At 47.9% G+C, this 13178-nt stretch overlaps 1 protein-coding gene across 1 annotated transcript in view; it reads left to right on the top strand.

Annotated features, from left to right (window-relative positions):
• Positions 1-1489: 1489 nt before the first annotated feature.
• The window catches only part of T265_03943 (hypothetical protein), a gene marked incomplete at both ends in the record, with an annotated part of 29200 nt that continues 17511 nt past the window's right edge, over positions 1490-13178 (top strand). Inside the window, 4 exons of the mRNA XM_009168543.1 lie at positions 1490-1687; positions 1904-2553; positions 3467-3569; positions 6931-7110. Of these exons, the coding sequence (XP_009166807.1) occupies positions 1490-1687; positions 1904-2553; positions 3467-3569; positions 6931-7110 (1131 nt within the window). The remainder of the gene's footprint in view (positions 1688-1903; positions 2554-3466; positions 3570-6930; positions 7111-13178) is intronic.

The following is a 13178-nucleotide window of genomic DNA, read 5'->3' as shown; positions in this document are numbered from 1 at the left end:
GACAGGAAGCAGACGACGCCGCCCCAGAGGCCCCTTCGGAGCCCTGGACTCAAAACCGGCGCGCAACTATTAAGTCTGGTGACCAACCTGGTCACTCAACTTTCGGCTCCTCACCCTCGGAGGCTGCGGAGATGGGGTTCAAACGCTTGTCCACAAACTGCCTCAGCCTTTTGAAGAAACTCGGCGATGTTAAACAGTCAGCTTGTCTTGAACAACCGTCCATAACCGCACTCACAGAGACTCGGCTCACACCAAGTGTCTCTGTCGCGGAGATCTCGATAGACGGTTACTCTATTTTCCGAGCCGAATCAAAACAAGGGCGAGCATGTGGGGTTGCCCTGCGGCCCTACCAATCCCAAATGTCCTCTCTGACACCACCCCCGTGACCTTTTGTGATGCACTGTGGGTCCAACTCCCTCTACGCGGGTCCGATTCCCTCCTTCTCGGTGTGGCCAACCGTAGCCCCTTGAGTCCTCATGAAGATGACCGATTCCTCATACAATCCCTTGAGCAACTCTCCCCCAACTACCGCTTCACTCATCTCCTGCTGGCAGGTGACTTCAACGCCCCAATGGCCTCCTGGACGGAACTCCAGCGCGTCGAATCAGGCGGACTTTATGCAGCGGCGCTGATTGAAGTCGTTCAACACAGCGCTTGGACTCAACATGTCGTTGCACCCACCAGATACAGCGCAGGCCAACTACCATCCCTCCTGGATTTGGTCATCACCAAAGAAAGACACTTCGTTGATCGGATAACAATTAACGCTCTGCTGGGGCATAGCGACCACTGTGTGCTGACCTTTGATTTCACCTGCTATTGAGCCAGAAAGCCCGGACCTCAATCGTGGTTTCGATACTTCTGCCGTGCAGACTTCTCAGGAATTCGCATCGTCCTTGAACAAATCACGCTGGGACCAGCTCCAGCGGAAGAACATATAGGACCATTGTCCAGAAAGTTCACGGGGCTGACGCGACGATCGTCCCAGAAGAACCAGCACGCGCTCGCATGGACCGCAGGCAGGAAAAAAGGATTCGGCGACTTCTGGAAAAAATATCCCAACTCTTTTTCAAAAAGTTGACTACAGGGGATACAGAAGATGAGCTGGCATTTCGTAAGATGTGGAACCGCTGTAAATCAGAAATCCGCTTATGGAACATACAACAACAAGCCACCATTCTGGACCTCGCTCGAAAAAACAAAAGCAGCTTGTTCAAATACATGAGGCATCGCCGCAGAAACAAGCCATCCGCCTCATTCTTGAGGAACAGAAATGCAGAACAGACGAATGACCCAGAGAACACTGTGCGTGTCTATACTCAGCCCCAGCGTCCTCTTGCAATAGATCAACCCATTCTGCGCGTTAGGGCCCGACGAGGTCCATCCAAGGGTCCCGAAATAAACGTCCTCCACACTGGCGAATCATTTACACCTGGTGTTTCGTCAATCGCTTGACGAAGGCCGTCTTCCTTCTGCTTGGAAGGAAGCGATGGTCACGCCAATCTACAAAACTGGTGACCGACTCTCGCCTGACAGCAACAGGCCTATAAGCCTAACTAGCGTGCCGTGCAAGGTGATGGAACGCATTCTGAAGCGAGCTATCCTAGATCATCTTACTTCCAGCAATATGATATCTCCAGCTCACCACGGATTTCTCCCAAACAGTTCTCGCGTGACAAACATGCTCGTGTTTATGGACAGCTTAACCCAAGCCAAGGACGAATGACTCATATCGAATGTCATATATTTCGACTTCTCAAAAGCATTTGATAGGGTCTCACACGTCCCGCTGCTCTAAAAACTTGAGTCTTACGGGATTCAGGGGAAATCCTCCGCTGGATCAAGGCGTTCCTATCTGACAGATCATTTTGAGTGAGAATAGGTTCGACCTACTCTTCTCCAGCGCCGGTCTCCATCGGAGTTCCAAAAGGCTCCGTACTGGGACCACTCCTGTGTCTATCTCCGTCAACGACCTGCAAGTCCATGTCTATTTTTTGCGGACGACTTGAAATCCCAAAGTTCCGATGCCAATGCCCTCCAAATGGATGTAGACGCTGCCAAGCAGTGTTCGTTGGACTGGCACCTTCCTCTGAATGATGAAAAGTGCATCCGCATGTCGTTTGGAGGAGACTCAGCGAATGCCTTTTTTATGCATGGTGAAAAGGGACCAGAAAACATTATGAGGATAGATGCCAAAAACGATTTGTGTATCTGGGTCTCCTCAAACTTGTCCTTCTCACTACACCATGAGAAATCGACCCAAAAGGCATTCGCCGTTTTACGGATGATCCGACGTACCTTCTCCCGTATTACTCGCATGGACTTCCAAATACTCTATGGGGCCTACGTCAGACCGCTCCTGGAGTACGCCAACCAAGTTGTCTACTCAGGACGTACGAAAGACGTTACCCTCATTGAGCGTGCCCAGCGGGCCGCCACAAGAATGGTTGCCGGCCTCAAATCCGTGGACGACGAAACGCGTCTCGCGATGCTTGATCTCTTTCCCCTGGAGTACCGTCGCCTCCGAGGGGACCTAATTCTTACTTACGCGAGGTTTTTTTTACCGTTGACCCAGAGAACACACGGCGGGGACATAGCAAGAAACTTTTTTCAAGCTCAGGGCACACACATTCATCAGACAAAATTTTATCTCATTTCGGGTAGTGCTTGCGTGGAATGAACTTCCTCTGTCGGCTGTTCACGCTGCTTTTAGAACCCAGTTTAAAACACTATTAGACATTTATATATGCGAATCCTCGCACTGGCATGCATACTGCCCCGCGCTAAGAACACAAAGATCAGTGCTACACCCTTTCTTCACTTGCGCCTTTCAGGTGAGCGACAGCCACTGACCGAGAAGAACAAAAGTGACCTGTGAAACTTGGGCAAAAGCCTCGATCCTGTGTATCATTCCGTGAATCCGTGAATCCGTGGCCCCCATTGTTTGTGTTTGAATGGTTGGGTGAGAGAAGATATGAGTGAGCAAAGAAGGATGACATGCACATCTGTAATTCCACATGCCTTAGTCGTGAGCAGTTTGCCAAATTGAAACGCAGCGTTCCATATCAATTTCGGCAAAGGCCCTCCGGACTTCTCGCAGTGGACAATCAACGCCCAGCCCCCTCGTGCTCCGCTGCCTACGTACTGGCGAGCGGTTATGTAAAATATGAGCACGAAACTTCAACATGCGGTCCGCTTTGAATTCCAATTTCTACACGTGATCATGTGCATGTCGACTGCAGTGGATAAGGACATAGATAAGCCCCATCCTTATTTAGGAACCTTTCATGCCGGTGATGCGTGTGAGGCATGCATAATTCACCTGCCTTTGCAACCAACCACCTGAAAATTCACCCTACTCTCTGCTACTTTCCTCTCCCACTCCACAGCTACACATCAGCTACGCTTCTCTTGGTAACAAAACAATTTTCTTAGATAATTTCTCCAACCATCTTCGAATCCTCAGGGACTCTGTTGTGCTTGGAGGCCCTGCAACACCATTTCGGGCCCTGTTCGTGACCGAAACGCCGGGCCCGTTGACCGCACAGTGCTCTCAGCTGAACACCTTCGTGAGTGGAGTAAAACTTTCAGCGCCAAAAAGTTGCATTTTATTGCGTATTGTACTGTTCCATTGTGCGAATACTGAGGGCCCGCCGCGAGCCGGTTGCGTGTTAAAGGGGCTCGTACTCTTATTGGTGGGAATATAGGCCAATCAAGATTCAGCAATTTGGCTCGGGGCTTCCCGCCCCGTCCAGCCAAGCCGCGTGGAAGGTATTGTAACACCTTTATGAACTCCTTAGAGCTTGTAAACAAACTTGTCATTACCTGACCTCTCACATGCACTTCAAAGTCCTTCTCACGCAGCACAGCCAGACGTCCCGCTGCCCCACAAACTCAAGTCTTACGGGATTCACGGGAAGTTGTACGCTTGGTTGAGGTGCTCTTATTAAACAGATTATTCCGAGTGGAAATATGCTCGACCTACGCTTCTCCAGCGAAGGTGACTGATGCTATTACCAAGACCTCAAACCATCTCGTTGGTTAACCAATGAGACGAATTCGTCTCATACAAATTGAACCTGCACGACTAATACCTCATTTGCGACCATTATATATAGTCGCTGGATGGTGCTTTAGGTTTCACTGGTTTGTCGACAACGCTCACAGCGCGCGCACACAGAAACTGCGAGCCACCGGAGATTGTACAATGAAACCGTGAACTCTTGGTAAATACAGAGTGCAACCAAAACAAAAACTTGAAAACAATTTTATTGCACATAAACCAACTGAATAAGGTTATCACCTGGTGGTCGTTGAACTGGCCTTTTCCTCTAAATGACGGAAAGTGCGTGTATATGTCATTCGGAAGGCAGTGGACTGATGAGCCGCCAAGGGATGAGAGTTTACAGGTATCCAATCAACGGAGAATGCCCTACTCTGCATTCAGGGGTCGAACCTGTGGCCGTACAAACATCTGCGCAACAGTTGTCATAGCTGTGGTCCAGATAGCCATGGCACATAACAACATGTTGTTTGCCCACTTGCCCAAGGTTTCGATGGTGGAAGGTGGAGGTACAAACTGAGGGACGTAATTTGGCCACTGGAATTGAATATTGGGAATTGGGGGGCATCCCTGGGGTATCATGCGATGGGCCGCTAACCTGGCTGGCTGACCAAGACGCCTATAGCTGGATTGTGGGGAAATAAGATCCTTGAATAGGGAGGGAGGTAAGTTGGCAGAGAACACGATTAATAAATCGCTGAGCTGTAACACCCCTTCGGTGCCTAGCTTTCATGCCATCCAAAGGAGGCAGAAGGGCTGGGATACTGCCAGGATACCCAAGTCTAGACAGGATAAGTCAAGTTGAAGAGGTCGGGTCGGATATCGGAGTTGTCAGTGGTTGTCTTCGCGCATGTGGTATGCATCGAACAGTGCGCCCCGGCTGAGGTCAATTCGCGACGGATACTAATATGGGTATACATATAAAATATAATCTAACCATTCAGCGGTAACACCCTTCCGGTGCCTAGCTCCCATGCCACCCGGAGGAAGCACGAGGGCTGGGATACTGCCAGGTCGCTCAGGCCTAGACAGGGGAAGTCGAGTTGCAGAGGTCGGGTTCGAACCACGAACCTACCGGTCAGTAAATTCGTGCTCCAACCACTTGGGCCATCATGTCCCCTATGGGTGTACACTGGTTTGTTTAATTTGTGGTGTTCTGTAAGCGGGTGCTGTAAGCCAACTTCCTTTGATCCGTGGAGGTCCACGGTGTGCTTCTTTCATCTGCTGTGTCAGACATTACCTTCCTCTTTCAACTTTCCTCGGCAGCTGGGTCCACTGTACAACCTGTTGTTGCAGTTGAAAATGCTGATATTGCAATTTGATATATTGCTGTGTCCTAAAGGACCAGGATCTTCACCTGGCCAAGTTAGCTGCGGTTTGCTTAAGATCACCACAATTGTCCAGCTTTCCAGGAACGTTCCACCACGGTTTTTTCCTATGATGTTTCAGCTAGTTCACCGGAATGGACAACTTCGAGAAAGTTGTACTCAAAACAAGTGGATCGTTCAGTAATGTGGGATTAAACTGAACCAGATTATAAACAGAGTTAGCATTCCAATAGGATCCACTAAGAGGCTGGAACGTAGAAATAAGGTTTCAGTATGCGAGGCAATCGTTAGGAAAGCGGTTTTGTCAGTATAGAGGCAGTCCTTCTAACAAATCTCCCAACACGGATAGCTAGGGAACTGTGTTTATGAAACATTTATTCATTCATCATTCTCATGGGAGAGGCTGGATGCCGCATTAATATTCTCACAAATAGACTGAACTTTACCGTGATCTGACGGTTCGCGTGCCTCCCTAAGCTATACTGGGTGGCGTCCGTACGACACCCAGAGTCACCCATACTTGGCTAGTCAATCGTTAGAGTTCTGACTAACAGTTTCCTGGCCCCCCAGGTAGGCAGTTGGAACGTGGGGTGACCTGTTCTATGATAACAGTAGTGCACTTGCATTTCCCGCCAAATATCCCTGGCTTTTAAGCCGAAGGCTTTCTTTAAGGACCCTAATCGTCCCTGGCAGTGCGTAGTATCCAACCATGCCACTAACGATACTCCCATGGCAGATCGGCCGTCGCGTGGTGCACCAGCCTGGTCCCCTTGCTTGCTGTATACAGCAGAGCAAGTAAGCGAAAACATGCTACTTCTGCCGCCTCCTTTCTTACGCCTCGTTTTTCTTCTACTCTACCCCACCCCACCCAAGTTTGAATACTCTTTCCACAAATCCCAACACTAGAACTGACCGCATTGTTGACAGTGCATCACACTCAGTTGCATGTTCTGTACGTCCGACTTCAGTGACGACCCTAAGCGTCTCAAAGTCTCGCCAAACCCCGATAGCCGGCCCTTTTGGCTGCCGTCAATGTTCGCATTGTGAAGCACACAGGACAATAGGTGACTCGCTTGCTCAGTGGATTGCCTATGCATTGATGTCATCATCATCATCACCACCATCAACATCATCATCATCGACAGCATGACATCACTGTTCAACACCGATGCTTCACTGCTGTACCGATGTTTCATTGCCGTAATGCATTGATGTATGCAGAATGCAAGTACTGTGATTGAACTGACTGTCCTTTCGCCCTGTTGTAGGTTCCGGCTGTGCACCTCTTGCCATACATAGGCCGCTGCGGCCAAATATACCAGGGTGGGTATTGTATTGTGCGACCGAGCGAAAGCATATTCACTTGGTTGGATGCCCGTTAATAGTTGCCTCTGCGATGTCTGTTTGGCAACGTCTGTGAGAGAATCTCCAGAAGGTGAAGCCTATCGCAACCTGTTTATTGCGTCTCCTTACGCTCCAACGTATTGGCCCTGAATCTGCTAAAACAGTTTCCGTGACTCTATGTACTTTTTACTACAGATTAAATGCTCAGACATCGTTGTGGTTGGTGGTGACATGAAGCTCCAGGGAGGTAGACCAAGCGCTGCTGAGGCCCTATTGGGTGGTTGCCTTGAATTGGTTACGAGACGCACTGGCGACGGAAATCGCAGACTGTTGTTGTGCCGTACCGATTTCCGGAACAACGGGAATCGTTTGACGGTGTGATTCCCACTAACGAACCAGTCACGAATCTAAATAAACCACATTACCGTCAGTTACCGGTTGGGTGGGCCTATCACTGTCTGCCTCTCCTTTTGGGACACCAGCGTGGACTCCCACCGTGTACTTGTGCGCTACTGCTTTTCATTACACCTTTCAGATCTACACAAAACTTACGTGCCTTATTTAGCCAGTGAGAAGCTAATGAACCCAGAAATCAAGAGGAACTTTCAGAACTGTCTCCTCGAAAATCTGCCCGAACTTGCTATATCGGATATCAATGGGCACTGGCAACAGATATTCGCAGGGCTACTCAGTTAGAACTTGTGTTTTTTGTAATACCCAGCCAACCTCATCTAAACATTGGATTTCCACTAGGAACGTGACTTTGCTGGAGGCCTGGTGACAGAATACTCCTGGCCGCAATCATAACTTAACCCGACGCATCACTCGATGCAAGGTAAAACTGAATTTCGGTACAGACCACGAAGCTTGGTGGACTCGAAAAGTCTAAGGAATCGAAGATGTCGCCTGGACTTTATGGCGATTGGCTGGCACCTTGGGTCAATATGCTCGAACAAAGTGGGAGGTTCAATTTTGGCAGCAATTAGACCATAAAGGGAAAAAGAAGGTTTGTCACCGTTGAATGAGATTTCCAGGGACTTATGAAGCTTAAGAAAGTCATGTCCTAGCAAAATATCTGCACAGAGGTCACGTAATACTGAAAACTTGAAAGAGGGATACTTGTTTTGTTAAAAAGCAATGTCCAAGAGTAAAGCTTTTGTGCTGGATAGATGCCAAAGTTGTTTCAGATGATGATGGTAGTACAGACCACTTGTTACAACGGACTACCTTTTCGGAAATGAAACTTTCTGAGCTACCAGTATCAACAAGAGCTCGAAGCGGGAACCATTGGCTTTCACATCGGTGACTGCTTCTTTTAGACACTCGGGAGCCGCTGCAGTGACACAAGATAGCGCACATGAAACAAATGAGGTGTTCCGCGGACCAGTAGATCTGCATACCTTTTGAAAACGCCCTTTCTTCCCACAGTTTTTGCAGGTCGCATCTTTAGCGGGGCATTTATATCTCGGGTGACGAGCACAGCCACAGAAGAAACATGAAGACCCCACCCTGGCAGCAGTCGCCTGCTCGTGCGATGACGTTTTCGAACGTGGAGACTTTGGCGGGTCGTTCGATACGGTGGCACAGGAGTTGAGTGTTCGGTAAAAACGATAACGACTGTTTTTGCGCTAGTTCGAGGGACTTTGCATGGTCGTATGCGGTTTCAAAATCCAGCGACTTATGTTCCAGCAGTCTCTGGCAAATTTACTTGATTCGTTCGACCGGTCCTCGGAAACTTTTCAACGAAACTACCAGGAACCAGATTGACTATGTTGTGACTGTTAGCTGGGTGATTTAGGTGGTTGATGGAACTTATTCTATCGCGTATAATAGTCTACATACTTGAGTGGGAAACGGGCGAGATTCCTCAGTGTTTAGAATGCGAATTTACTGACCGAATGGTTCGTGTTTTGAACTTGACCTCCTCATCAACTCTCCTTGTCTAGGTGTGGGCAACATGGCAGTATCCCAACCATCTTGCTTCCTCCGGGTCATGGCAGCTAGGCACCGTGAAGCTGAACGATTTCGATTTTTTGAGGGGTTAAAAAACTTCAATAAAGAAGACAAAGGGCACTGTTTGGTGATCAGCTATATTGAGGATATGCCAATGGAAGAAGAAGCGATTCGGTCTAGTTGGTCACAACAGAGAGGAAATGGAATCTCAGTGCAATATTACGAAAGGCCGAGTTGTTCGTTAGTGTCTGACCACCCTAACACCTGTTTCAAGTTGTGTGTAGGCTTTCAGGTGTGGAGTCACCTGCATTGGTGTGAATGGTTTTGTGCTACGGCTGGACCACTGTCTTGGTGCGCATACGGATTCGACTGGAGGATTGCCTGTTTGCACAAAGGGAATTGAGTTATCTGGGGGCGAGATGTCTCAAGTGGTTAGAGCGCGAATTTACTGACCGGAAGGTTCCTGGTTCGAATCCGACTTCTGCCGACTTCCCCCGTCTAGGCTTGGGCAACCTGACTGTATTCCAGCCCTCGTGCTTCCTTCGGGTAGCATGGCAGCTAGGCACCAGGAGGTGTTACAGCTTAGAGCGAGATTGAGTTATCTGAGGTGAGTGGTGCATCGTGTCCGCGATGGATCAATGCAGCAGACTGTACGCCAACTTTGTAAATGACGTTAACCATGCGGTGCTTGATGTAACTACGAATTGGTCCAGGTCACGAAGATAACCTAGTCTACCGCGGCGATTTTGGAGGACGTTGACATTTTGAACGGGACTGCACAAGTTCTAGCTCTTTGTCCATACCCGACCAGTATACAACTTCGCGCCGAGGTTTTCATACGGTCGATGCCTGGGTGTCCAAAACTACACTGCTTTAGTACTCGTGCGTGCTATTTGGCTGGTATTATAACACATTCACCAAAGAGAAGACAAACATCGACTTGAGATAGATAAAATCCTCAATAGAATGAAGATTGAATGTTGTCTGATACTGGCGATGGCCAACGTGTTCGGTGATAGTGTGACACTTGTTGGACCACTGGGTCACATCTGTTTTTGTCCATTTTTAAAGTAGGCGGAAGGGCACAAATGGATACAGCGAGTGCGGTGCCAATTTCAGGCTCGGTAGAAATGGAAGCCACAAATGTACCTTCTTCCGGCTGTCATTGTGAGTCCATCAGTCTTGTTGAGGCGTCTGCCTCGCCATGTACCGCAACGCCCTCCTACGAACCGAAAATGCTGACAAATGGCTTGTGATCGGTAAGGAGTGTGAAATGCGGCCGTAAATCATTTTGTTGAATTTTTTGACGGCAACTATGATTGCAATTGCTTTTTTCCTATTTGACTGTACTTGCGTTCGGCTAGTGTCAAAGGTCGGATTGCATGGGTGATGGCTCTTATAGGTCCGTCAGGAAATCCGTGGGAAATGACTTCTGAGACTAGAATGATACCCATAGATGGGTTGTAATGTGTAAGTCTGTTGATAAACGTGATTTAACTGTATCGAAAGCTTATTGACAGTGAAGCAGCCGGTTACAGGGAACATCCTTTTTTAAGAGATGGTTGAGAAGGAACGGTGCTTATCCGGTAGAAAAGTGTTGTAATAGCTCACCAACCCAAGGAAAGATCCGTCGGTGGTGGTATTCTCTGAATTGCATCAGTGTTGTCCGGGTCAGACTAATGGTCATATTTATCGAAAATAAAATCCGAATGTTTGATAGACGTAAAAGAAAACGTGCGTTTTCTCATCCGGAGATCTAAGCTGTATTCCTGGATTTGATCAAGTACTGAAGTTAGGCGATTAAGGAGTTTTTTCCCGATCAGATGCTGCCACGATGATATCATTCAAGTACGCCACGACGCCTGTTCACTCATTGAGCGCAGCGTCCTTGAACTGCTGGAATATGGCTGGCGCCGTTTTTCCTCCAAAGATTATTGAACTGGAAAAGACCACGGTGCTTGTTATTGGCTAGAAGGTCTTTAGAGTCACTCGCAACTTCGGTTTGTAAATAGGCTTCGGTCAGATCAAGTTTAGCGAAGTAAGTACCACCACTGAGTTTGGTAGACGGATCTGGAACTGGGAGAGGATACTGATGCGAATCGAATGCAGCATTCAAGCCCGTTGGATAATCAACACAAATCCTGACATTCTCGCTCTTTCTGTTGACCACAACAATGGAAGCTGTTCAGGAAGAGTAGTTGACAGTCTAGCTAACACCCGATGTTTGGAGACGACCGAGTTCAGCACCCGTAGATACAAAAGCCGCATAAAGTACATGGCGTTTTCGTCTGAAGACAAGTTTGCTATTGGGTTTCAAGTGAAATGTGGCTTGGGCTTTAAAACAATTTTCAAGACCATCTTAAAAACACTGGAAAATTTTAATTAGGTTATGCGCGTAAGTTGTTGGAAAATGTTTGTATGAGTGAGATGAACGTTTGTCGCCTACGGACTGTAGAGGGACACAAAAAGATTTAACTGATCTATCCAATCAAGACCAAGCAAATTCAGATCTGAACAATTTGTGAGGTAGCAGATACCTGTGAATTGCCCATTGTTAAAAGATACATCATAAGTGAGTTCGCAATTAAGCGGCAAGTTGTTGATGGAAGCAGTCTGTACAATGGTTGGCAGCAGACAATAATGGCGTGCAATTGCATTCCAAATCGGACATGAGATCCGTGTGATGTCTGAGGCTGTATTGAGCTGAAGACGGATAGAATGATTATTCGCGCAAAGTGTGATAAATTTCCCATGGGATGCGAGATCCACCCTGAATGATACGAAGACAGATTTCGATCGACGACATCACTTCTGTTGTTATGTAAGAGCCGTTTTAAGTTCGCCCTTTCGGTGATCAGTCGGCTAGATTTTCTTTTCTTATGGCCAATACGACGACATTTCTGGCACTGGTGTTTTTGGAACAGACAAAAGCGGATGTGATGCCAGTCACCACAAGACTAACACTGTGGTGTCAACGAATTCTTCACAATATATTTGTGAATGCCGTGGTTGTATGAGGGCTGGGATACTGCCAGAGCGTCCACACCTAAACAGGAGGACGATTAGGGTCCTCAACCAAAGCCTTCGGCTCAAAAGCCTAACCACAAGGCAGAGGTGTCGGGCTGGAAATGCAAGCACATTACTATTTTTACGGGTCCACACCTAAGAGGACGATTAGGGTCCTCAACCAAAGCCTTCGGCTCAAAAGCCTAACCACAAGGCAGAGGTGTCGGGCTGGAAATGCAAGCAAATTACTATTTTTACGGAACACGTCGCCATACATGTTCCAACCCCCAACCTGGAGGTCCAGGAGACTGTGTTCGTCAGACCTCTACCCATGGACCAACCTGGTATGAGAGACTCTGAGTGTCGCGTGGATACCCCCCAGTATAGCTCAATGGGTCTCAGAGGTACACAAACCGCCACACCACGGTAAAGTGGCGGCTTCACAAGATAATTAGAAAACGGGTATTTGGTGTGCAGAAAGTACTTCAATCGCCAAAATATCCAGCAACATGATTAGCGGTGACTTGACCATGTGCTAAATATGCCGAAACAATGTCTACTGAGATGAGTGTTCCCCCCCCCCTGTTTTTTCTCCTTCAGAATGGTGCGAACCGCGAGGTGCACAACGTATGACCTAGGAGAGGGGTGTGAAAGAGATTACAAGGAGTTTGGGTGTTATTGGTACAGAACGTCTTGCAGAATGGGGTCCCAGCGACATCTACGATTGGCTGGAGAAATTGCGAGAAACAACGGTTTATCGATGTCAATGGCGCTCCTGTTGTCATTTTCTTTCGGTTAGAGGTGTAGGCACCTCTGCAACAGATCCCTTCTCTCACCTGCTCTTTTCCCCTCTTTTCATTCTAAGGCTGCGTATGTAATTAGATGAACTTTATTTGTACGACGGTGAGACATTGGTGTGAACACTGATGTTGCTGTCTTTCTTTTGATGATGATTAGTGTAGTTCAGCCGGTTGTTGAGGTCCGAAAACTATTGCACCACGATAACCTTCGATCTCTTCACGGTGGCCTCGAGTGGCAGGTTTATTTTGTTGGACATGGTATCCCTACTAATGGTATTGTCATGGAAAGGCCGATTTGTCTTTTACCATCAGGAAACGGGTTGATTTGACCAACCGTGACGCACTTGACGCATAACAGACACATGGGCCTCCATTGCTATCGAATGCCATTCGGATAAGCTATTATCTATTTTCTCCTACCTGTCTTTATTACTCCAGATTGGGCATCAACAGCCGGTGTTTGACAGACACGAATGCCCTTTGAAAGCCGAATGTGCCTGCATCCATGTTATAACTTGCGGGACGGTAGTGCAACTCTGTGTCGGTCCCTTGGCTTCCTGCTCCGCCCACTATGGTATAGCAAAAGGCACGGTAGCTCTACACAGCCCTTTATGGAGACAAAGGAAAATCATTACAACTGTATATATATAGGGTAGTCACAGAGTGTTCCACAAGGTCGTGCCA

This window comes from Opisthorchis viverrini (assembly GCF_000715545.1).
Source record: "Opisthorchis viverrini unplaced genomic scaffold opera_v5_58, whole genome shotgun sequence".
NCBI lineage: Eukaryota > Metazoa > Platyhelminthes > Trematoda > Opisthorchiida > Opisthorchiidae > Opisthorchis > Opisthorchis viverrini.
Note: the sequence above shows the minus strand (reverse complement) of the source record. Positions and strands in the feature narration are given on the sequence as shown.